Raw genomic sequence first — 25146 nt, forward strand, 5'->3', positions numbered from 1 at the left:
ACAACAGCGTTAGTGCAGCTAAAGGGGCTATCGTATCAACATCAGCGTCCGTCCTGCTCAAACACCTTATAACTACTACTATTGTCGTGTCCATAAGTTCCCTGCCAGAATACTTGTGAGGACAAAGGTATACAAAGAGGAGAGAACCATTTTAGATCGGGCATTGTTAGGTTTCGAGAACGGCGGCTATCGAGCTAAGCTAAGCTACGTTAGCTACTCACGTTGTATACACAATATGTACAACGACACAATGATTTACATTATTACAAATATGGTAATGTGGTTGTGGATTCTGCCAGGGAACTTATGGACACGACAATAGTTATAAGTAATAACATTCTGCAATGTTAAATAACATTTATCCATTCAACTAGCGGTACTAGGTAGCTAGCCTAGCCGCAATGCTATGGTCGATCCCATTCACGTTAGCATGTAAGCTAACAACAGCGTTAGTGCAGCTAAAGGGGCTATCGTATCGCCATCAGTGTCCGTCCTGCTCAAACACCTTATAACTACTACTATTGTCGTGTCCATAAGTTCCCTGGCAGAATACTTTGGACACGACAATAGTAGTAGTTATAAGGTGTGGGGAGGACCAGGGGTGGACCAGGAGGCCGCAGCACAGATGTCCTCCACCGAGGCCCCCCCCTAACAGGGCAGCAGAGGCCGCCACACCACGAGTGGAGTGCGCCCTGACGCCCCCGGGGGGAACCTGTCCAGCCAACGTGTAGCAAAGGGCAATGCCCTTGCACAACCAATGTGCTGCTTGGACAGCGCCTCACCCGCGCGAGGGCCACCGTAACAAACAAACAGTTGATCGGAAGCCCTGAGATCCTGCATGCGACTAAGGTAAACCCCCAAAGTACGGACAGGACACGACAGATGAAGGCTCGCCTCTAACCCACTAGCGTGAGGAGGCGGATGAAACGCCTGAATCACAATATCCCTCGAGCGAAAAGAGCTCTGGATATTCTTTGGCACGAAGACTGGATTAGGCCTCAGAGTCGCACCGCTATTGGCACGAATAGACAAGCACTCAGGCCGCACCGAGAGAGCACACAGCTCACCCACGCGCTTAGCGGAGGTGATGGCCAGTAGGAACGCAGTCTTGAAAGACAGCTGCTCCAACGATGCCTGCTCAAGAGGCTCAAACGGGGCCTCAGACAACAGGCCGAGGACCAGTTGGAGGTCCCAACTCGGAGACAGAGAACGTTCCACCGGCTTGAGACGCCGAGCGCCAAGCAGGAAACGTTTCACAAGAGGGTGGTTGAACAACGTAACGCCCTCAAAACCCACATGACAAGAGGATATAGCTGCAGCATATACCCTCACCGCCGAGGCCGACAGTCTACCCAAAATAGACTGAAGGAAGGAAACGACAGCGTCCAGGGGGCAGGACACCGGGTCCCAGAATCCCAGAATCCCGGGCGGCCATGGATACATCGAGAAGGCATCCACCCCCAAGGGAGGATTGTCCCCCCGACTGACCGAGAACCATAAGGGGCACTGGTGAGACTGTCTGCTCGCAAACAGATCCACCGTGGCTTCCCCGAACCGGTCCCAGACTTGTCTGACTATGTCTGGACGTAGTCCCCATTCGTCGGAACGTGGACCGCCCACGACATCGCATCCGCGCCCACATTCTGTTTGCCAGGGATGTGGAGCGCCCTCAGGCTGCGCAGATTGAGAGACGCCCATAGCCAGAGCTCGACCGCCGCCCGGTGCAGACGGGGGGAGCGTACTCCTCCCTGTCTGTTGATATACGACGCTGACGTCGTGTTGTCCGTCCTGACCAACACGTGCTCGCCCACCACCAAGTGGCCGAGCCGCTTGAGGACCAGAAGGACCGCCTTCAATTCCAACACATTGATATGCAGTGCAAACCGGGTAGCATGGCATGTCCAGCGGCCCCCTACTGCGTTGGTCTGACATGTCCCCCCCCATCCCACGAGGGAGGCGTCGGTGAAGACCGTGACGTGTGATAGCCTGCTGCCCATGGAGATCCCGCTGGTGAGGGTACCAGTCCTCCCCCAGTGGTCGGATCCCCCAGTATTGACATGGGAACCTTCAGTCGTTTCCACTTGCCTCTCACCAGGTCTATTCCCATACTGGAAAACCACCTCTGTATCCTCCTCATGAAGAGGAGGCCAAGAGGGACCACAGAGTGAGCTGATGCCATCATACTGAGTAGGCGCATCACGGACAACGCCGTAACCGTCCTGCCAGGACGGAGCCCCCTGAGTGCGTCGAGAATAGCCACTCGCCGCCGCTCTGAGAGGGTTGCCCTCATGGGCCTTGAGCTTAGAACCAAGCCCAAGTACTCCACCTGTTGACTGGGAAGAGGAGTACTCTTCTCCCAGTTCACAGCAAAACCCAGACTGGTGAGGAATTCCACCACCAGCCTGGTATGAGACCTGGCGACCTCCTCCGACCGGCTGAGGAGCAGAATGTCGTCGAGATAGAAAATAACTCGTATCCCCTGACGACGTAGAGGCTCCAGCGCGGTCTCTACGCACTTGGTGAATGTGCGGGGGGCCAGAGAGTAGCCGAACGGCAGCCTCTGGTATTCGTACGCCACACCCTGAAAGAGGAAGCGAAGGAATTTTCTGTGAGGAGGGAAGATCGGGATGTGAAAATACGCATCCTTCAGGTCTATGGAGGTGAACCAGTCTCCCACTCTGACGGAGCTTATCAGGTGTTTGACGGTCAACATCCTGAACCGCCTCGTCACAATCAGCCGATTGAACGCAGACAGATCCAGAATAGGTCTGACACCTCCCGATTTCTTGGGCACCAGAAAATACCGGGAGTAAACGCCACACATCGCGTCTTCCCTTGGGACCACGACTATGGCTTGCTTCGCTAACAGAGATTGGATCTCGTCTGCCAGAGCTGTCACTGCTGCTGACCCTGACAACAAGGTCTGCACCAAACCTGAAAACGGAGGGTGGGGTAGCGCAAACTGCAACACAAGCCCCCGCCTCAGCGTTCTCTCCATCCACGTCGACATACGGCACTGCTGTAGCCATATGTGATGATAATCCCAAAGCGCACCCGCCGCCACTTGGCGCTGGTCCGCTAGGAACCGTAGATAGGTGGCCCGGTCGCGTGAATATTTTAGGCAACCAACTTGTGTTTAGCGTTTCTCTGATTGGCCACTATGCCCATGTGACCGCGGCAGCGCGAGAGAGCTGCAGCGCAGAAATAGGCTGTCTATTGCCATTCTCTAAGACAAACTCTAACCTTAACCAGCTCCTTAACAGCGCCTAAACTTAACCCTTCTAACCTTAACCAACTCCGAAACAATGCCTAACCTTAACCTTAACCAACTCCGAAACAATGCCTAACCTTAACCTTAACCTTAACCAACTCCGAAAGAATATTGCCATTCTCTAAGACAAACTCTAACCTTAACCAGCTCCTTAACAGTGCCTAAACTTAACCCTTCTAACCTTAACCAACTCCGAAACAATGCCTAACCTTAACCTTAACCAACTCCGAAACAATGCTTAAAGTTAACATGCCTAAACTTAACCGGCGAAAGAATGCATGTTAAAAAAAATTTTAAATTAAAAAATTGAAGGGAATCGAACTTGTCACCAACGGACCGCAGGATCCACAGCAAGGCGGCGCTAACAGTTGAGCTAGTTGTCGAATTTTAAAAGAGGGGGGATTACTGCTACATAATGCTGCCGCGACAGAGCTCTCCGCTCTGCTGCTGCCGCGTCGCCGCGGGGGCGTGGCTAGACGCAAGTTGGGCGTGGCTAGACACAAGTTGGTTGCCTTTAATATTTAGGCGGCCCGGTCCCACCCGCTGTGCGTTGCCAACCCTGGACCCGCCAACCGCGCGAGCAGGGTGTCTCGTGGAGTCGGGATATCAGACCCTGACACTACCAACAAGGCAATCGCACCCAAGGGGGGACCCCGACAGAAAGGGCCGGTTTGATACGGGGGAAGCTGACATCACACTGGGTGACAAAAGCTCCCCCACTGAACACCTCGCCAGCATGGATTGCTGAGGAACTGTTCTACAGCTGGACATGCAAGGTGTGAGGTCCCCACACTGCCCGATAGGGTGGATTCCTACACACCATAGCCCTGCAGTGATATTACTACCACCTAAATCACGAGCGCCTGCCTGACCACTGCCGGTCATCCGGCCATGGGAGGCACTAACGTGATACCCGGCCTGGCGAAGGCGAGGTTGGGGGAACCCGCGCTGTGCCCCAAGAGGCCTCGAGCCCCCCCACTGACAACCTTTGTTGTTGACAGACGTAACACCAGGCTCACCAACCACAGATGCAGAACGCGTGGTGTGGGAGCCGCTTGACAGCACAACATTCTCACGGACAGACCCAGGCCTAGTCATCAACTGGGTGTCAGCCCCTGTCCCCTTGAGAAGCGAAACGTGGGGCCGCTTGCGCTTCATTGAAAGCACGCGGCCCGCAACCAAAGGAAACAAATCAGAGCCCTTATCCCGCTGGTGTTGGGGGGGGGAGTGACCGGAGAGCCAGCTAGACACAGCTAGACGGCGACGGTTTTTTAGGGCGTGCTCATCTAATGTAGCCGATCCCTCGGCCGCCAAGGCTGTCGGCCTTGCGATCAACTGTTTTCGTGTCCAGGGTACCTCAGGCGGAGGAAACATAGCCGCTGGTTGAGGGCCTCGCCACCGTCGTTGACGAGGCCGCGCTCTCACCTCTGGCTGCGTGGTGCGAGGCGGTGTGGGGCCCAGGTCAAATACCGCCCGCGTTTCCGCGGAAAGACCAAAGAGTCCCTCTGCGGAAAGGGGAGCCCTAAGGAGGAGAAACCTTTTCTCCTCCTCAAGGGAAGACTGCTCCAACCAGAGATGCCTGTGAATAAGAGTTGATAGCATCCTGATCCTCCCTTCGGTTATAGCCTGCGACTGAGTTAAAAGTTCTATAACCCCAAAAACATGTGCGATGTTTTCGGCGTCGGCTGGCCCTACAGCCCCACTACCAATGTGGACAGAAAAACAGTCAACTGAGCAATGACACTGGTTGCTGCTAAATTCCATCCTGTGGTGATATAAACTTCATCAGCCCATACCGCCACCTGCCGGGCCGACTCGCCCTCAGGCGTCGGCTTCCGGGTGGGACACCGTTCAACCATGCCAGGGCAAAGGATCGATGCTACCTGGCTCTCAAGCCAGGGCACACCTGCCTTGCGCCCTGTTGTCAGCCCATTCACCCATAAAAAGGGTAAATAAGCCTTAGCAAAACCCCCCACATTAGCTACCGACTGACCTTCATCAATGAACCGGTTAAGAGGAGGGAAAAGTGGTGACAGCCCATGGCGGGGAACAAAGGAACAGTGAGCCAGCATCGTAGCATTAGCATTAGCCGCGCACTACAGGATAGCTGGGAAAACATCCAACTCAGAGTCATGACGACAACGTTTACCCAGATATCCTGCCCCTTGCGCCAATACACAACTCGGTTGTCTCACGGAACAACGAGCAGTATCACAAACGCTAGCATTGATGCCTGGTAACGCAGGCCCTACCTGTGCGCGACCTAGCCCGACAGCTAGCCGCCGCGCGACGTCCCTCGATCCGCTGTCACGAAACGAGGAAACCCCAGGCCAGGGCCGATGCGCTGTTAGGATATGCCGAGAAGATTCCAGGGGCTGGCGAATCTCCGGCGAAAACCCAACATTGTGTAATTTCTCTCTGCATTTCATAACAACTAGTTATATAGTAGGACGCGGGGGTGTGGCCTGGTCACGTGCATGAGAGTGCAATTGTTTTGTTCATGAGCACAGTAGGTGCTGGAGATAAGAGATATCTCATTATGGCGAAGAGCGAGACGCGATTGGCCAGTATGATAATATAACTGTTATTTATAAATGGTCTCTACTGTAGATAACTGTTATTTATAAATGGTCTCTACTGTTACCTGTTATTTATAAATGATTTCTACTGTAGATAACTGGTTTCTCTTGTGTCCTCAGGGATCATGCGTAAGAACTCAGGAAACAGCAGTGGCTCTCAGGACAGACCAGGGAAGGGCGTGACCTTTGCCCCCGAATACAATTGCCTGGTGAGACCGCAAATTATCTACATACAGAGAAGCCAGGACTGTCTATAGCAAAGAAAGGTAGCACTTTATAATAACACCCTGTTATAATACATTTATAAGGTATTTGTAGATAATGAACTAATCATGAACAAACCATTTATATACATTTATAAATGATTATTAAATCATTTATAACTATATTTGTATAACATTTACAGATTAGTTCTACATTATTTATAACTCATTATCAACATTGTTTGTACTTGATTTGTTCATCATTAAATAATGTTGTTTAATGTGTAGTAACACATTTGTAGATGCTTTGAAAAATAGATATGAAAAAACGACTATAGTGTATCTCCATTTATTTTTCATGTTCAACAAATGATTTGTTAAGACATTCATAAAACATCTATAAATCATTTGCAGATGCTATCGTGGGGGCCAATCTAAAGTGAAGCCTATTCATCATTAACAAGTGTCTAATACAGTTAATTATTTGTTAACTTTTTCATCACATGTTACAAATGTTGTAGGCAGCTTTCGGATACACCCTTCTTTGTGACATCAAACAGTGACAGAATTAGGACTAAAGATAAATGCAATTTTATTAACATATAAAATACATGTGCATGACATATAGTGTAACATCGGGGGGCACTAGGACCCAGGAGTACCCTGGCCAGGTAGAGTATCTAGAGAGGAAGTCTCACACGAGCGAGACTTGACGTCACGTGTGTTGCCGTCTGTTTGAATGGAAGCACAAGTTATCCGTGCTGCGTCTATACTTTCGCTTTTAATAAGGTATGAGCAGGTTAAACACCTTTTTTTGTTGGTAAATCTATTCCATCATTTCCGACCTACAAACAACTCTTATGTTGTGTAGACGTTCATGTAGATGTGGTGGCCGCTAACGTTACATTTGTTCCTAATGTGTGCTCAGTGATGATGACACGACACAAATAATTATTACTCTTGTGTGTCGTGTCGAACAAATGTAACGTTAGCGGCCACCACATCTATGTGTATACTGCTGAGGAGCCTGAGGCCTCCTTAAATATCTTTATGGAACGCTTCATGAAGATTGTTGATAAGCATGCCCCTATGAGAAAGTGTATTGTAAAGGTTAGACAAGCTCCATGGCTGAATGAGACTCTAAAGAGCCTCATGAAGGAAAGAGATGAAGCCAAATCTACATTAGTAATGTCTGGATTAGTGGAGGACAGATTAATGTACTGTCAACTGAGAAACCAGGTTACAAAACTGAATAGATCAATGAAAAAAGAATATTACATGCAAAGAATAAATGCTGTAAAGCAAGATAGTAAAGAGCTCTGGAAAACCCTTAATGAAATAATGGGGAGAAGGACAACTGGTGGGGTTTCCTTTATGGAATCAGAAGGCACGTTTCTGACAAAACCATCTGATATAGCAAATTATTTTAATGATTTCTTCATAAATAAGGTCTGTGCACTAAGGCAGAAGATGGACAATACTGATTATGATTATCTAAAGCTCATAAAAAAGAATGTGATGTTAGACAAGAGTTGCACTTTTAAGTTTAATTGTGTAAATGAGCGGGAAGTAAGGAGGAAGCTGTTGAAGTCCCTTCCTGAACATAGCTCAGTAGGTACTGACATGCTAGATAGTAAGGTACTTGGTCTGGCAGCTGACTATGTTTATGGTCCGATATGTCATATATTAAATGCATGCTTAATGAAAGGTGTTTATCCCACTGTCTGGAAAGATGGTAAAATTATTCCCTTACCTAAAGATGGCAGACTAGCACTCACTGGGAAGAACAGTAGACCTATCGCTATTCTCCCAGTTCTCAGTAAACTGATGGAGAGAATAGTCCACTCACAAATACAGGATTACTTTGACTGTAATGGCTTGAACACAAGTTTTCAACATGCTTACAAACCTAATCATTCCACTTATTCTGCCCTTACAGTAATGACAGATGACTGGCTCAAGGAAATTGATAACTCAAAGATGACTGGTGCAGTATTACTTGATTTTAGTGCTGCATTCGATGTCATAGACCATGATCTGCTCATCGGTAAACTAGAATGCTATGGGTTTTGTCCAACAGCCATCATATTTATGAAGAGTTATCTCACAAGTAGGACACAAAGGATTTATTACACTGGCAGCTGGTCTCACTCTAAGGTCTTAGACTGCGGGGTCCCGCAAGGGAGCTGCCTAGGACCACTCCTATACGCCATCTTCACAAACGACTTACCATCAGTTCTGTGTAAAGCAACTGTACAAATGTATGCTGATGATTCCACATTGTACTATGCTGCAAAAACTGTCAGTGAACTGGACAATGTTTTATCAGCTGAGTTAAATATGGTGTTTGATTGGATAAAACGGAATAAGTTGGTACTAAACATCTCAAAAACCAAATCAATTATCTTGGGTTCGAGTCATAAATTGTCATCAATACCAAAAATGAGTTTGAACATGTCTGACAAACCCATAGAACAGGTAAATAAAGTAAAATTACGGGGCATAATAATTGATAGCCAGCTGTCATGGGCAGAACACATTGATACCATAGTGAAGAAGATGGGGAGTGGTATCTCCATGGTGAGGAAATGTCTTTCTTATGTCCCTACATATATTGTGGGACAGGTGGCGAAATCTTAAATTTTATGTCACCTAGATTATTGTGCACCAGTATGGTCCTCTGCATCCAAAGGTCAACTAAAGAAATTGCAAACTGCCCAGAACAGAGCTGGATAGTTTTACATTGTTCCATGAGATCAAACACCATCACTATGCACCGGCAACTCTCATGGTTAACGGTAGAGATACATTAGCATTCTACCGAAGGTTTCAAAATGCTACAGTTGTTATTGTGTGTAGGGAAAAGGGGTTTTGTGAGGGGGTGTCGAATAAACCCCTCCTTTCCACTTGGTTGGTTTAGGAGATTTTTTCTCATTCTGCTGAGCCAGTCAGGGCCGAGCCGTTCGAACGTCTTGGCAGGGAGGGGGGAGGGGGGGGGGTTGTCCTGACGCGACTCCTATTACAAACAGGAGCCGTGTACAGGGTTTCCCCCCGTCATAGCAATGTTGCTATGGCGACGGCTTCCGTGAGTTAAGATCTTTACGTAAGGTTGTGGTGTTAAGGTGTCGAGTTAGAGCGTAGGGCTTACGGGTCTGCTACGCTCGATTTATGTGTAAACTTGTGTCAGTTGGTCACGTGACTCACAGTTGACATGTCTTTTTCATAACTACGACTCATGTGGGAAGGCTTCTGGGAAAGTTCGGTCTATACTCTCTGACTAAAGGAGTGACTGGATGTAAAAATATAAACAGTTTTTTACTCCCAGCTGTGCAGTTGGGTTCATACGGTTGATGCTTCTTCTTTATTATTATAAAGGGTTGGAGTTGGTTGCATCCCGCCCCTCTTGTCGTTCCCCTGGGCGCCTTGGGGATTCAATAAAAAGGTCTAAATAGCCTATTATTGATGTGGATATACCCGACGCACACATAGTGCTAGCTCGGGATGTTCTGCTGGACATTAAGCAACTGACTGGCGCACCTTGGTTGCTTGGGGTTAAAACAGTGTTTTTATAAAGCAATTGGGATGGGGGTTTTTCCTCTTCCGACGACCTGTGTGGTTGTCGACGGGTTCTCGTTCATATCAGGGGATGATAACGGAATGGATCTGAACATACGTAGAAGAGTCTCACGCCCTGGGGGTGGGCCACCGGGCGCGGTTCGCATCGAACGTCTGAGTGGCGCCTTCTTTTCATGTTTAAGATCAACACGCATATCTGCCCCTTCTCCTGGAGTTGGCATGTCGGCGTGGTTAGGGCACGGGACTGGTTCTGGTCACGCTGGTCCGGATCAGTTAAACCCGTTGTCCGCCGGGGATGCAGATCTGCTGTTCTGGTACCCTGAGGGACTTTTCAGGGGGAAAAATGCTAGGTCGGTCCGGGTGTCACAGGGTTAAGCGCTATGGAACCCTTGTTGGGTGCATTGTATTCTACACTGTCGTAATGGCTTACGGCCGTGCCAACCTGTACACGCCCGATCTCGTCGGATCTCGGCCGCCACGCAGGTTGGTCTTGGTTAGTACTTGGTTGGGTGACCTCCTGGGAATACCAAGTACGGGGTGTTGGGGCTGGTTTTCCATTCTTGCGCTCTTCTCTTACGCATGGCGAAGAGGGGCCTGTTGGGGTGGTCTTTGACCTCCTCGGGGGACCCTGTGCTCCCCGTATCACCGGGCCCGGTCCGAAGTAATGTTTTCGTTGACCCGTAGGCCCGGGATAACCCTGTTGGAAACTGGAACACGGGTACTGCGGTAGTGCCGCAGGTATGTTTTGGAGTTTTTTCCTGAGGGGTTATGGGACCAACCACCGCATAGGGTAACGACTAGGTGGTTGGTTCTCTGGTGTGTTGGAGCAGTGTCAACTCCCGGGTTCACCGGTGAGGGTGCCCCTGCACGTTCATGACGTCTGCCAATCGTGTCAGCCTTCTCTGCATCAACCCCTCTGGGTGGGTTTTTTTTAAATGGAGGTTTGGTCATGCAACAACGCCAGCATGCGCCCCTTCCGCCGGGGCGGCTGTGTTCAGCTGTCCCCTCTGGCGCCTGTCTCGTCCGCAGTCTCCAGGCTCGGGTTAACAGCCTGTTGCCTGGTTTTTCCCCGGAGCGCTGCCTGCTTCCGTTGGTTAACCTTTTTTGTGTGCTTTACGGCCATGCTGACTGCCTGTTCTGCAGGGTCAGTGTGCCAGGCGGTGTACTATTGGGGGGACAGGGCCCGCTCGGCTGAGGGGCCTTTGTCCGAATACGCTGGCGATGTGGGGGGCGGGGCCACTAAGTGCCCACCTGGTGGGGTCTTGATGCTGGCATCATGGACTTCTCCGGGCCCCCGTTCCAGGGGGTCCAGTCCCTTTGGTGGGTCTGGGCCTTCCTTCGCGCTCCGCCTTGCCACGGGGTTGGGTTTGCCCTTGACCCCGTGTTTCTGGGGGCAGTAACGAGGTTGTTCCCTCCGTTCGTTCCCGGGTAACATGCGGGTTGTGCGTGTGTGTAGTCGTGGGGTCAGGCCACGGTCTGCTCACCCTGTGCATTGAGTTGCTTGAGTGCCTCTTCGCACGGTCGGATCCGTCGCCCTCCCGGGAAACCTCTAATAGGGGGGGTGCCCTCCATTAGGGGGGGTCGGGGGGGCTCTGCCCTCCCTGTTCTGATGGTTGTGGGGGGCTTTCAGCGGGGTGTATTTGTCGGCCGGTGGCTCCGCTCGGCCTCCCTTTGTGCTAGAGTGATGCCGAGCGGATCCACTATGAAACAGAACGATAGGTTATGACTATAACCAAGTTCTGTCAATAGTGGTGACGCTCGGCATCCGACGCCGCTGCAGCCCTTGATCTCACCTTGTGGTGAAAGCTTGGGAAGGAGGAGAGCAGGTGACCACACACCTGCTTATGAAGGTAAGCTAACGAGGGGTGTGGTCAGACGAATACTGGGATTAAAGGTACATTGTGGAATTTTATTCAGTGCGCGTGCACATGCGGGGATAGTGCTAGAGTGATGCCGAGCGTCACCACTATTGACAGAACTTGGTTATAGTCATAACCTATCGTTATGTTTTGTGTTTTCTGTTGTCTTTCTGTGTGGACCCCAGGAAGACTAGCTCGCCACTTAGGTGACAGCTAATGGGGATCCTTTTAAACAATAAACAATAAACAATAGTACCCCCCGATGTTACACTATATGTCATGCACATGTATTTTATATGTTAATAAAATTGCCATTTATCTTTAGTCCTAATTCTGTCACTGGTTGATGTCACAAAGAAGGGTGTATCCGAAAGCTGCCTACAACATTTGTAACATGTGATGAAAAAGTAAACAAATAATTAACTGTATTAGACACTTGTTAATGATGAATAGGCTTCACTTTAGATTGGCCCCCACGATAGCCTCTGCAAATGATTTATAGATGTTTTATGAATGTCTTAACAAATCATTTGTTGAACATGAAAAATAAATGGAGATATACTATAGTCGTTTTTTCATATCCATTTTTCAAAGCATCTACAAATGTGTTACTACACATTAAACAACATTATTTAATGATGAACAAATCAAGTACAAACAATGTTGATAATGAGTTATAAATAATGTAGAACTAATCTGTAAATGTTATACAAATATAGTTATAAATGATTTAATAATCATTTATGAATGTATATAAATGGTTTGTTCATGATTAGTTCATTATCCACTAATGCGTTATAAATACTTTGTAAATGGTATACAAATATAGTTATAAATGATTTAATAATCATTTATGAATGTATATAAATGGTTTGTTCATGATTAGTTCATTATCTACAAATACCTTATAAATGTATTATAACAGGGTGTTATTATAAAGTGCTACCCAACGAAATACAGTTGGCAAAAAAGTATTACTTTTCGCAAGATTATCACTGAGAATACTGGGAATTCGAGAATATTATTCTCCACTATTTATTTTCTTTATTTATTTCTTTATTTCAGATCCCCATTAGTCACTGCCTCAGCAGCGACTATTATTCCTGGGGTCTGGATCCAAACATATAAAATTAAACAAGAATAATCAATAAAACAACATAAAAACAAAACAAATATCAATAAAACACCAATAAAATATACAAACAATTATAGAACATTAAACCAATCAAAATCAGACATACAAACAAATATTTATGTCAAATTTTCTAATATAGAACAATAACAAATATCAATAAAACAACAAATATCAATAAAACAACAAACGAAGACATCTCAGAGAAAACTAAAACGTGCTCAAAAACAGCACAACATTCCATACACTCATACTACATACACTCATACCATACCACTATTGACCAGCTACTCAACCCTATAACATCAATCAGAGCCAGCATTACTTCTGATGTAAACACAGATAACATCTGTAAACCCTGCAAAACTGTAAAACCCTATACCTGCAGGGTAGACCTACAATGACTCAAGTCATAAAGTCCTAAAGATTATAAATACTCTCTTCTCTTCTTCAACAGACATCTTCCCAGATGCATTCAAAACGGCCGTCGTAAAACCCTTACTAAAGAAAACCAAACTTAATAGTAATGCACTGACCAACTATGGGCCAATGTCCAACCTTCCATTCATCAGCAAAGAAATGGTCTCAGTCCAAATAAATTCATTTCTTAACACTTTCAATGCCAACAACGCTATAAGTCGTTTGTTCATGTCGACCGTTTATTGCCAACGACGCGATATAGCATTTTTTTTTATTGGTGATTTTCATTCATATTTCATCAATCTAGTATCACGTTATTGCTGCAAACTCTCTCTGAGCTCCATTGGGGAAAATACCGCCCCCTATCGTCTCCCGGATGGTAATGCACCCTTTTGGAATGGACTCAATGAAAATGGATGAGAAAAGAAAAATCCGGAATCCACATTTTACTTCTCAGGCAAGTAATCCGAGCCCATCGGACTCATTGTGGACCATTAGAACAGCGTGGAATACATATTTCCAGTATGCAGCGTTGGATCAATAAACGCGATCGATATTTGCAATGGCGATCAGGAATTGGAATAATCTTTTTGGGGAACATCTGATCTGAGGTAAGGAATCTATTTTACCAGTCTTGGGATAATCAGAGCTGTTTTCACAGAGATATCAGAGTTTGCCCTATGTGTGTGTGTGTGTGTGCTGATCAGGAAATGAGAGATTCAATTTTTTAGCTCGCTTCTCTAGCGTGCATAAGTACACATATACTATCGATAATCTAGCGTTTATTTGAAAACGATTCATAAATAGGCTGAAAAATGACAACGTTTTTTGTGTATTCCAGAATATTCCAGTAAAGGGCGATTATCACGGAATCTTTATATTTTCCTGAAACTTAAAAAAAACGTTTTCAAAATGATATAAAACGGAAATGAACCGATTTCCGTTTCGACAATGTTGACTGCAAACAAGTCATTGATAAACGACGGCCAGATTAGACACATAGCCATAATTTAAGACATAGATTATGCATTCACAAATATGAGAGCGCTATCATTGAAGTGGGTGGCGGCATTCAAGGGGGTAAAAAGGAAAACACGGCCGGCACGGAAAGTGTTAAGGAAAATAACATCCTAGAGGAATTTCAATCAGGCTTCAGAACGCACCATAGCACCGAATCTGTTCTTACTCAAATAATTAGCAACCTCAGACTAAACTCTGATGCAAATAAGGCAACAATTCTTTGACCTAAGTGCAGCATTCAACACGATTGACCATGGTATCCTAATTAATCATCTGGAAAGGTTAGTTGGTCTTTCTGACTGTGTATTAAACTGGTTCATGTATCAAAAGGGAGAAAGTATTAAGTCAGGCTTGGAGATCACAAGTTCTTTCTCTTCCTGTTTTGGCTTGTGACTTTTCATCTAGATCCCTGATTCGCTCATCCCCAAGTGGGGTATCATTGGAAAGCCACACTCATTGGTTACAAACCTGTCCAATCATTTTCGAGATCGCCAAATGATTGACGGAGCTAGAACCGCTGAACATATTTTGTCGCCTCAAATGGCAATCGACAGCCAAATTGGCATGTCACGCCGGTAGGAAAATCATCCTCAAAACATCCCGGGCCGGGACGGTGCCAGTTAACAGTTAAGAGATTTGATTAGATTAGATTAATAATAATAATAATAATAATAATAATAATAATAATAATAATAATAATAATAATAATAATAATAATAATAATAATAATAATAATAATAATAATAATAATAATAATAATAATAGATTTTATTTGTAATGCGCTTAACAATTGCGGAGCAAATCTCAAAGCGCTAGATTAGATTAAAATGTATTGTCATTATACAGCAGTACGGTACAGCGAAAAGAGGTTTGGCATCTAACCAGAGTGCAAACAGGAAAGTGCAATAGTAATATACAATGTAGCCTACAGATGATTAAACTGGATATAAAATATATAAATTAGTACTACTGAGTAATAGTGCTAATCAGATGTATGTACCGAGTTGTAGTATTAAAAAGAAACAGTTATACATGTATATATAAAGAGTCTTAGAAGTCTTGGTGTTATCATCGACTCAGATCTAAGCTTTAAAGGAACACGCCAACATTTTGGGAAATTAGCTTACCGTCTTCTCCAGAGAGAGACAAGAAGATAGATACCAGTTTCCTCTCTGTGCGTTCAGTATAAAGCTATCTGGCTGCATGTTGACCGGTCAGCCTTCAGGAGAGGTGTTAGTTGGACAATGCCTAGGCTAACCGGTCATGTCCGCTTCCATTCATTGTGCTAAGCTAGGCTAACATTCAGCCAGATAGCTTTATACTGAACGCTGAGTGATAATGGCATCAGCTATACTACCAGCAGGTATTTCATACAACTGAATGTCCACAAATCCAAACTGTCCCTTTAACGTCTCACATTTACCTTTTTAGTGACACGCCTGTCCTGGAGGAAGACATCCTCTTCTCCTCTTCTTCCTTCTCCTGGTCCTCTCATCCTCTCATCCTTGACCCCGGAGAGGAAGAGAAGACCGACTTAAACTCAGATAATGAAAGAGGGATCAAGAAAGCAGAAGACTTCATTGTCACGTCCCTATTCTTCTACGGGTATAGAGGAGTGAAATGCTTTGTTTCTTGGCTGTGTGAGGTGTTTAGCAGGCTGTGACGTACAGACATAGAGACAGAGGTGTTTAGCAGGTTGTGACGTACAGGCGTAGAGACAGAGGTGTTTAGCAGGCTGTGACGTACAGGCGTAGAGACAGAGGTGTTTAGCAGGTTGTGACGTACAGGCGTAGAGACAGAGGTGTTTAGCAGGCTGTGACGTACAGACATAGAGACAGGTGTTTAGCAGGCTGTGACGTACAGATATAGAGACAGAGGTGTTTAGCAGGCTGTGACGTACAGATATAGAGACAGAGGTGTTTAGCAGGCTGTAGAGACAGAGGTATTTAGCAGGCTGTGACGTACAGGCGTAGAGACAGGTGTTTAACAGGCTGTGATGTACAGGCGTAGAGACAGAGGTGTTTACCAGGCTGTGACGTACAGACATAGAGACAGAGGTGTTTAGCAGGCTGTGATGTACAGGCGTAGGGACAGAGGTGTTTAGCAGGCTGTGACGTACAGGCGTAGAGACAGAGGTGTTTAGCAGGCTGTGACGTACAGGCGTAGAGACAGAGGTGTTTAGCAGGCTGTGACATACAGGCATAGAGACAGAGGTGTTTAGCAGGTTGTGACGTACAGGCGTAGAGACAGAGGTGTTTAGCAGGCTGTGACGTACAGGCGTAGAGACAGGGGTGTTTACCAGGCTGTGACATACAGGCATAGAGACAGAGGTGTTTAGCAGGCTGTGACGTACAGACATAGAGACAGAGGTGTTTAGCAGGCTGTGATGTACAGACATAGAGACAGGGTGTTTAGCAGACTGTGACATACAAGCAGGGGTGTAAAAAGTACCCAGAAATTATACTTAAGTGGGTACCGTCTCAAAATCGTACTCAAGTAAAAGTCAGAGTATCTGGCTAAAAACACACTTGAGTAAAAGTTAAAAAGTTTCTACTTTTAAATGTTCTTTAAAAAGTAAAAGCAACATTGTTTGTGGCCATCTTCTGTAGCTTGTCACTCTGACTGTCTATTCTTCTGATAGCAGGTGTTTAATCAAAGATCCCCGCTTTCTAGTCTTGCACAAGGACCAATCAGCATGGGTATGGGCGGGTTAATTTTCCATTGATGGGGATTTGATTGGCTGTTTTTAAATAAAGTGCGGCCACAGGATTAATAACGTTAACGTTAGTTCGGCCAGAGAAACAAATATACTAATTAAAATGGTTGGACCTGCGAGATTTGTACTTTGTACTTTGTAGGTCTGCATTTTAAATGTAAGGATTAAAACGTTTTTTTTTCTCTGAAATGTAATTGAGTAAAAGTACAATTATACAAACCTAATATTACTCGAGTAAAGTACAAATCCCCAAAAACAGTACTTAAGTATCGTAACGAAGTACAATTACTCAAGTACTTTACACCCCTGGCGTAGAGACAGTTGTTTAGCAGGCTGTGACGTACAGGTGACGAGACAGCTCTGTGTAGGAGTTGAGATGTTAGGAATGCAAGCTTCTTTCTTGGTTAAAAGTGTTTTATATGTTTGAAAGTCTGTAGGAATCTTAAAGGCAGACCATGATATTTGTCTTCAGGCACTGGTTCCATTTATCCTATAAAGAGCTTATTAGCCAGTGGAAGCTAGCCAATTAGCTTGCGACTACTAGTCCCCATTTGTTTTAATGGTGGAAGGTAGCTTGTGGCTCCTGGTTCCCCTGGTACTGTTTTTAATGTTTGAAGCTAATCTGTTAAATTGTGTCTATTGGAACCCATTGTTCTTGGTGGAAGCTAGCTGGTTAGCTTGCAGCTATTGGTAACTATTGTTTTTAATGGTGGAAGCTAGCTGGTTAGCTTGCAGCTATTGGTAACCATTATTATATATTTTTTTGATAAATCTTTTTTATTATTCCGTTCAATTTTCAATTAACACAACATCAACATCAACAATAATAATCATAATAATGACAAGACAATAAGAAATAAATAAATACAGATCAAAACTTAACTAATGAATACAAAATACAAAATACAGAGTAAAAATGAAAACTGGTACCCATTATTTTAATGGTGGAAGCTAGCTGGTTAGCTTGCAGCTATTGGTACCCATTGTTTTGAATAGGAAGATGCTGTTTTGCAGCTTCCTGAAGCTTCTTCCCCACATGGTACCAGCGCCTGATGAAGGATATTAATACAATTCTAAATTAAAAAGTTTTTCTTTAATTATCTCTTAATTGACACAACGCACTTTCTCTAGACTGGGTTTTTGCCGTTTAAATTACTTTCTGAATGATGTACTTTCAGTATATTTACCAGTGATTGCTTGAATCTGTATGTGTCTATTGTGTGCCTATTCATTAACACCATTTATGACCAAGTAATGTGAATTATCTTTGCCTTAAAAGACACATTGCAGCACTTATCCATGGCAACCTACCTGAAAAACACTTATTGTTACAATGTTTAATGATAATGTTACCAGACAACAATAGGCCCTTTTTATAGCAGCCATTTTCTATTGTCATAGATCGGTAAACATAAGTGTTACCATAGATATAGAATATTCACTATTCTGTAGCCAAAGATATAGAATATTCATTATTCTGTAACCAAATATATAGAATATTCACTATTCTGTAACCATATAGAATATTCATTATTCTGTAACCATAGATATAGAATATTCATTATTCTGTAACCATAGATATAGAATATTCATTATTCTGTAGCCAGAGATATAGAATATTCATTATTCTGTAACCAAATATATAGAATATTCACTATTCTGTAACCATATAGAATATTCATTATTCTGTAACCATAGATATAGAATATTCATTATTCTGTAACCATAGATATAGAATATTCACTATTCTGTAGCCAGAGATATAGAATATTCATTATTATGTAACCATTATTGTATATGGGCATATGAGTGATCAGGATATGAAGATGTATGTACACTATCATGCCTTATTAATTATCCAAAATATAAATGTGTGTAAATGCACTCCTGGGAGTCTTAATATCGTTTTAGTCCCTCACTGTTAAAGCTTTTATACATCCAAAGTTTGACTGTTTTTATTGAAACAACAGGTTCTACTCATCAAGAACTGAACTCCCAACATAACATGGAGGGTTAACGTGATGCTGGTTTAATCAGCTTGTCAACTCGTGTTTATTAATGTGCCTTGTAGTAATTAAAGGTGCTATAGATAACATTAAGCCACTAGAATAGAATAGAATAGAATAGAAGTCATTTATTGATCCCAAGGGAAATTCAGCACCACAGATCGCTCACAATGAACATTCAGTTGGTCAAAAGTATCAAATTTAAATGAAAAATAAGAATAGGAATAACAGTATATACAGTAATATACAGTAAAATGTACAGTAAAGTGTAAAGTTAAAATGTAAATGTACAGGAAGGTATACAGGGATTAACTCAGTGAGGCACAGTGAGGCGTTGTACAGGCTGTTGGTATGAAGGACTTCCTGTGACGTTCAGTGTTGCATCTTGGGAATCTGAGTCTAACACTGAACGTGCTCCTTCTAGCAGCCAAGTCTGCGTGTAGTGGGTGGGGGGTTGTCCATGATGGCTCCTCCTCTCCGACACCACCGCACTAGAGCACCAGCTTGTCATTTATCCAATCAGGTATGTTCCACTTGGGCACATGGGAAGTAGGGAGGGACTACATGCAACATGTAAACAACAACATTCATTTTGGACCCGCCATTTTTTTTTGTATGTTCTTGATTATTGACCAAAAAAATCGAGGCCTGGAATTCCTTGAAAACAGCAAATTTTTTAACAAGGTGCTTAAAAAGTATTTGAAATTCAAATCAACCATTCACATTGAAAGTTTTGTTCATCCATGACTAAATTGTTATGAATCAAGAAATATAATTTATTTTATTTAAAGTGTAACTAATTGTCTGAAATTGGTTAAATATTGGATCCGATTTTTTTCTATAAAAAAAACTGCATTTAAAAGTGAATTGTATCCTTTTAAATGCTCTTTTAAAATAAAAGAAATAGTGCTTAGGAAAGTACTTGAAAGTCATTGAATTTCATTTTGCAATGTCTGTGGGAACCCTGGGATCAACGTCACAACTTGTATAGGTAGGAGAGATTTGGGTTGATGATACAGATTGTATTATTGTAAATTTATATATATTTATAGAATGACAATTTCTTTTTGTCAAAATCTATTTTGTTTTGAATCATGTTTAGATCATGTGTGCACAGCCATGCAAGCTTAGTGCCTTTAATCCTGTATATACCAGATGTGTTCCTGTAATAAACCATCATTCATCATGAAACATCAACTGGTGTCTGTTTGTCCATAGAGTTATGATGTCAGACCTCCATAGAGTTATGATGTTAGAGCCCCATAGAGTTATGATGTCAGACCTCCATAGAGTTATGATGTTAGAGCCCCATAGAGTTATGATGTCAGACCTCCATAGAGTTATGATGTCAGACCTCCATAGAGTTATGATGTCAGACCTCCATAGAGTTATGATGTTAGAGCTCCATAGTTATGATGTTAGAGCTCCAGAGAGTTATGATGTTAGAGCTCCAGAGAGTTATGATGTTAGACCTCCATAGTTATGATGTTAGACCTCCATGGAGTTATGATGTTAGACCTCCATAGTTATGATGTCAGACCTCCATAGAGTTATGATGTTAGAGCTCCATAGTTATGATGTCAGACCTCCATAGAGTTATGATGTCAGACCTCCATAGAGTTATGATGTTAGACCTCCATAGTTATGATGTCAGACCTCCATAGAGTTATGATGTTAGAGCTCCATAGTTATGATGTCAGACCTCCATAGAGTTATGATGTTAGACCTCCAGAGTTATGATGTCAGACCTCCATAGAGTTATGATGTTAGAGCTCCATAGTTATGATGTCAGACCTCCATAGAGTTATGATGTTAGACCTCCATAGAGTTATGATGTCAGACCTCCATAGTTATGATGTCAGACCTCCATAGAGTTATGATGTTAGACCTCCATAGTTATGATGTCAGACCTCCATAGAGTTATGATGTTAGACCTCCATAGAGTTATGATGTTAGAGCTCCATAGTTATGATGTCAGACCTCCATAGAGTTATGATGTTAGACCTCCATAGAGTTATGATGTTAGACCTCCATAGAGTTATGATGTTAGAGCTCCATAGAGTTATGATGTTAGAGCTCCATAGTTATGATGTCAGACCTCCATAGAGTTATATTATCATACTGGCCAATCGCGTCTCGCTCTAGCTCCATTCAAGACACAGCCATGAGCGGTCGCAAATTCCTGAGCTCCCGGAGCCCTCGTCAATACAGCAAGCAAAAGCGATTTTGCGCACATTTTCTCCTCGTTATGTTTTGGATAACGGATTCGTACCTCTACTCAACGATGAAGCACAACCAGACAGAAGAGGAGAGAAGAGCAAAAATAGAAAAGGAGGTCCACAGATTCTTCAATTTTCAAAACGGCACGGAGCACCTGGCCGTGGGGACAGCGACCGCTCACGCAACATTAGCGGCCAATCCTGAAAGAAAGAACAGACCCCCGAATGGCAGAATGGACCGAAAGACTTTTTTGTCCCTTATCCTGCTACTCTCGGGAGACGTGCAGCTAAACCCCGGACCCAGCCACGTCAGGACCCCCGTCAGGACCCCCGTCAGGACGCGAACCCAGACGCGACGACTGGGACTGGCACTACAGGATGCAACGATGGCTTCGGGTGCCTACTTTCCACCCGACGCCAATCAAAGCCACCCGGTCAGCGAGACATCACCACAGCAGGGAGCCGGCGGGATGGAATCAACACAGCCCCTGGCCCCTGCCCCCTCCCCACGGAATTCCACCACCAGACGGAATCAACACAGACGCCAGCAGATGAACCAGGACATAACAAAGAATCACACCCACCCCCCCCTCCCACACACGGACCAAATAATAACAACACAGCCCCACCCCCCTCCCGTCGCGGGACACCCACCTTGATCAAAGGATCCCCCACCCCCCCTCCGGACATCACAGAGCCCCCCCCCCCCCCCTTCCCACAGAAGAAGAACCCTACCTTTATCTCAAGGATATAGACAATACAGCAAATAAAAACGGTCTTCATATTTTCCATCTTAATGTAAATAGCCTCAGGCACAAACTGGCAGAAATAAGGCAACATTTCATTAGCGGTAAGGTAAACATACTATGTTTCTCTGAAACTAAACTGGACTCATCAGTAACAGACCCGGAAATTGAATTGGAGAACTATTCTTTAGTCCGCAATGACAGGAACAGGCATGGAGGAGGTGTCTGTATGTACATCCATAAAGACACCAAATTTATTAACCGTACAGACGTAGATCATGAGGCTATTGAAACTGTTTTTGTAGAAATTCTATTTGAAAGGGCTAAATCTGTTCTAGTCGGCACAATTTACAGACCGCCAGACCAAAATGGCTTTATGATGTGTTGGATGCGTGCTTAGCTGGAGCTGAGGATGCAGAAATGATTCTTATTGGGGATTGGAACACGGATATGCAACAAAAAGATGCACCCGTCTTCAAATCCTACAATAGGTTTTGTGATCTGCACGGCCTCAGCCAGCTAATCACGCAACCCACACGTGTATGTGAGTCAACTCAGACTACCATTGACCTCATCCTGACCTCTGACAAGTCCAAGATCGCCAATAAAGGGGTTATAGCATGCGGGTTAAGTGATCATTATATGATATTCTGTACCCGCAAAAAGCTAAAACAAAAGGCTGGCTGTCACAAAACAGTCACATCTAGAGACCTCAAAACCTACTCTAGCGAGGCCTTTAACCTTGAACTGGAGGGTCTGGACTGGTCAGATGAGCTCAATGGTACACTGGTTGAAGAAACATGGCTTGGCTTCAAAACCAAATTTTCAACGATACTAAACAACATGGCCCCCCTAAGAACCACCAGGGTAAAAAATCGCGCGGAGCCGTGGATGCACGCTGAAATACTGACCGCTATGAAAACCAGAGACAAAAAATGCTCTGAGTTTCGTAAAAGTCAGTCAAAGCTTACCATAAGCACGAGCAGTGAACTCCAAGCCCACGTGACTGAACTCAAACTGGAAAGAAACAGACTAAGAAATGAAGTAAACTCCATGATCAAAACAGCAAAAAAAGATTTCATCAATGACAAAACCGAGGAAAACAAAAACAAACCACGTGAACTTTGGAAATTACTCAATAACCAACTAGGCTGCAGTAAAAAACTTAAAACCAGATTCTCAAACATAAACATAAAGACGGACAACACGCTCATCACAGAAAAGCTGGATGTAGCCAATTACTTAAATAGTTTCTTCACAAACATAGCCACAACACTGGTAAACAAACTACCCTCCCACTCAGGGCATTATGGGGTAGAACACATAGTAGCATACTACAAGAACCTAGGGGTCCACAAAGACGACTTCAAACTGGAAACGGTAACAACAGATGAGGTACTCAAAAAACTGAGCGCCCTCCAACCTAACAAGGCCACTGGCCATGACAACATCCCCTCCAAATTCCTCAGAGACTCAGCAGCCGCCATCACCCCAGTCATCACACACATAATAAACCTCTCCATAAAACAGGGACACGTCCCCAAGGACTTCAAAATTGCGAGAGTGACCCCTCTGCACAAAAAATGCAGTAAATTAGACCCAGGCAACTACCGCCCTGTTTCTATCCTTACCTCCATCTCGAAAGTCATGGAAAAAATTGTATACGAACAGGTCGAAAAATACCTCGCGGAAAAAAATCTAATCTACGAATTCCAATCTGGCTTCAGAACATCCCACTCCACTGACACATGCCTTCTCTATTTAAACGACCACATCAAACAAGAGGTGGACGCGGGCAAATACTGCGGCATGGTCATGCTGGACCTACAAAAGGCCTTCGACACTGTCAATCACACCATTCTGATTGACAAGCTAAAAGCAATTGGTTTTGATAGTCTATCAGTGAGCTGGATGCAATCCTACCTGGAGGGGAGAGAGCAGATGGTGGAGGTAAACGGTACCCTATCCCCCCCCCCTCACAGTAAGCTGTGGTGTTCCACAAGGAAGCATACTAGGTCCGCTACTGTTCCTAATTTATGCAAATGACATGTCGTCAGCTTGTGACTGCAACTTGTTCCTGTTTGCGGACGACTCAGCCCTGCTGGTCTCTGACAAGAACAAGTTACAGGTTGAAAAAGCCCTCAGCTCAGAACTAGGCAAAATCTGCATATGGCTCGCTGATAACAAACTATCATTACACATGGGCAAAACAGAGTCCATTCTCTTCGGTTCAAATAACAAACTCAGCAAGACCGACGGCTTCTCAGTTACAGTGGGTGACAATATTGTCACACGGAAAGAAGATATTACCTACCTGGGTTCCATTCTAGAGGCAAATCTTTCCTGTGACAAAATGGCATCCAATGTAATAAAAAAAAGTCAACCAACGAACTCGATTCTTGAACCGGATCTCCTCACTGGTAAACAAGAATACCCTGAAGACTCTGGCAGGAGCACTCATTCAAGGGTACTACGACTATGCTTGCACCTCATGGTACCAAAGCACCTCAAAGGCGCTAAAAACAAAATTACAAACATCTCAAAACAAACTGGTCAGACTACTGCTTGACCTTACTCCTAGAACCCACCTCACCCCTGCCCACTTTGACAACCTAGGATGGCTTAGAGTAGACGACAGAGTACAGCACCTTGCAATGGGCCTGGTCTACAAGATACACTACACGACCAAAGGTACCCATGTACATGTCAAAATACTTCCCAAAGGTCAGTGAATACCACGATCACAACACCAGAGGGAGCTCCACAAATCATGTTAAACCCAGATTTGGCTCAAACAAGGGACTAAACACGTTTCGCAATTATGCCACATCAATGTGGAACGCCCTACCCAAAGCTGTAAAGGAATGTGAATCACTACCCACTTTCAAAAACACTCTCAAAAAACACCTACGGGAGACTGCAATTCGAAACTGGCCCCTGTAAATGTCCTAACACAACCCCCTCCAATGTACAGTAAATTACCATGTATGGTCTTGTCAATATTCCAATGTACAGTTTTGTTTGTATAGTTGTACAGTGTCCCCCACCCACCCCTCCTACCCAACCCCCCCCCCCCCCACTCCTACCCAACCAACCCCCACCCCCCCCACCCACCCAACCACCTACAATGTACAGTCCCCCCACCTACCCAATCCAATGTTCAGTTTCTACGCCAAATGTATATACTCTTTTTTTCTGGACTCTTTTTGTATCACAAACAGTACTGTATTTGCAAATCTGGTATGTCATAAATGTATAGATGTAGCAGTACTGTCTATCTGTATGTCATGTATGTCATATATGTTACGATGAATTGAAAATGGGGGACCCTGATGTAAACAAGACGAAAGTCTTTCTCTGGTCTGCATCCCCTTAACAATTGTATGTATTGAGCTGTAC

General features: G+C 44.5%; 1 protein-coding gene across 1 annotated transcript in view; it reads left to right on the forward strand.

Annotated features, from left to right (window-relative positions):
• The window catches only part of LOC311240728 (serine/threonine-protein kinase WNK4-like), a gene marked incomplete at its 5' end in the record, with an annotated part of 152523 nt that extends 132550 nt beyond the window's left edge, over positions 1-19973 (forward strand). Inside the window, 2 exons of the mRNA XM_084329301.1 lie at positions 5971-6059; positions 15492-19973. Of these exons, the coding sequence (XP_084185427.1) occupies positions 5971-6059; positions 15492-15494 (92 nt within the window). The remainder of the gene's footprint in view (positions 1-5970; positions 6060-15491) is intronic.
• Between the last annotated feature and the right edge of the window lie 5173 nt (positions 19974-25146).

Source organism: Notolepis coatsorum (genome assembly GCF_963971535.1).
Source record: "Notolepis coatsorum genome assembly, chromosome: 14".
In the NCBI taxonomy this organism is placed as follows: domain Eukaryota; kingdom Metazoa; phylum Chordata; class Actinopteri; order Aulopiformes; family Paralepididae; genus Notolepis; species Notolepis coatsorum.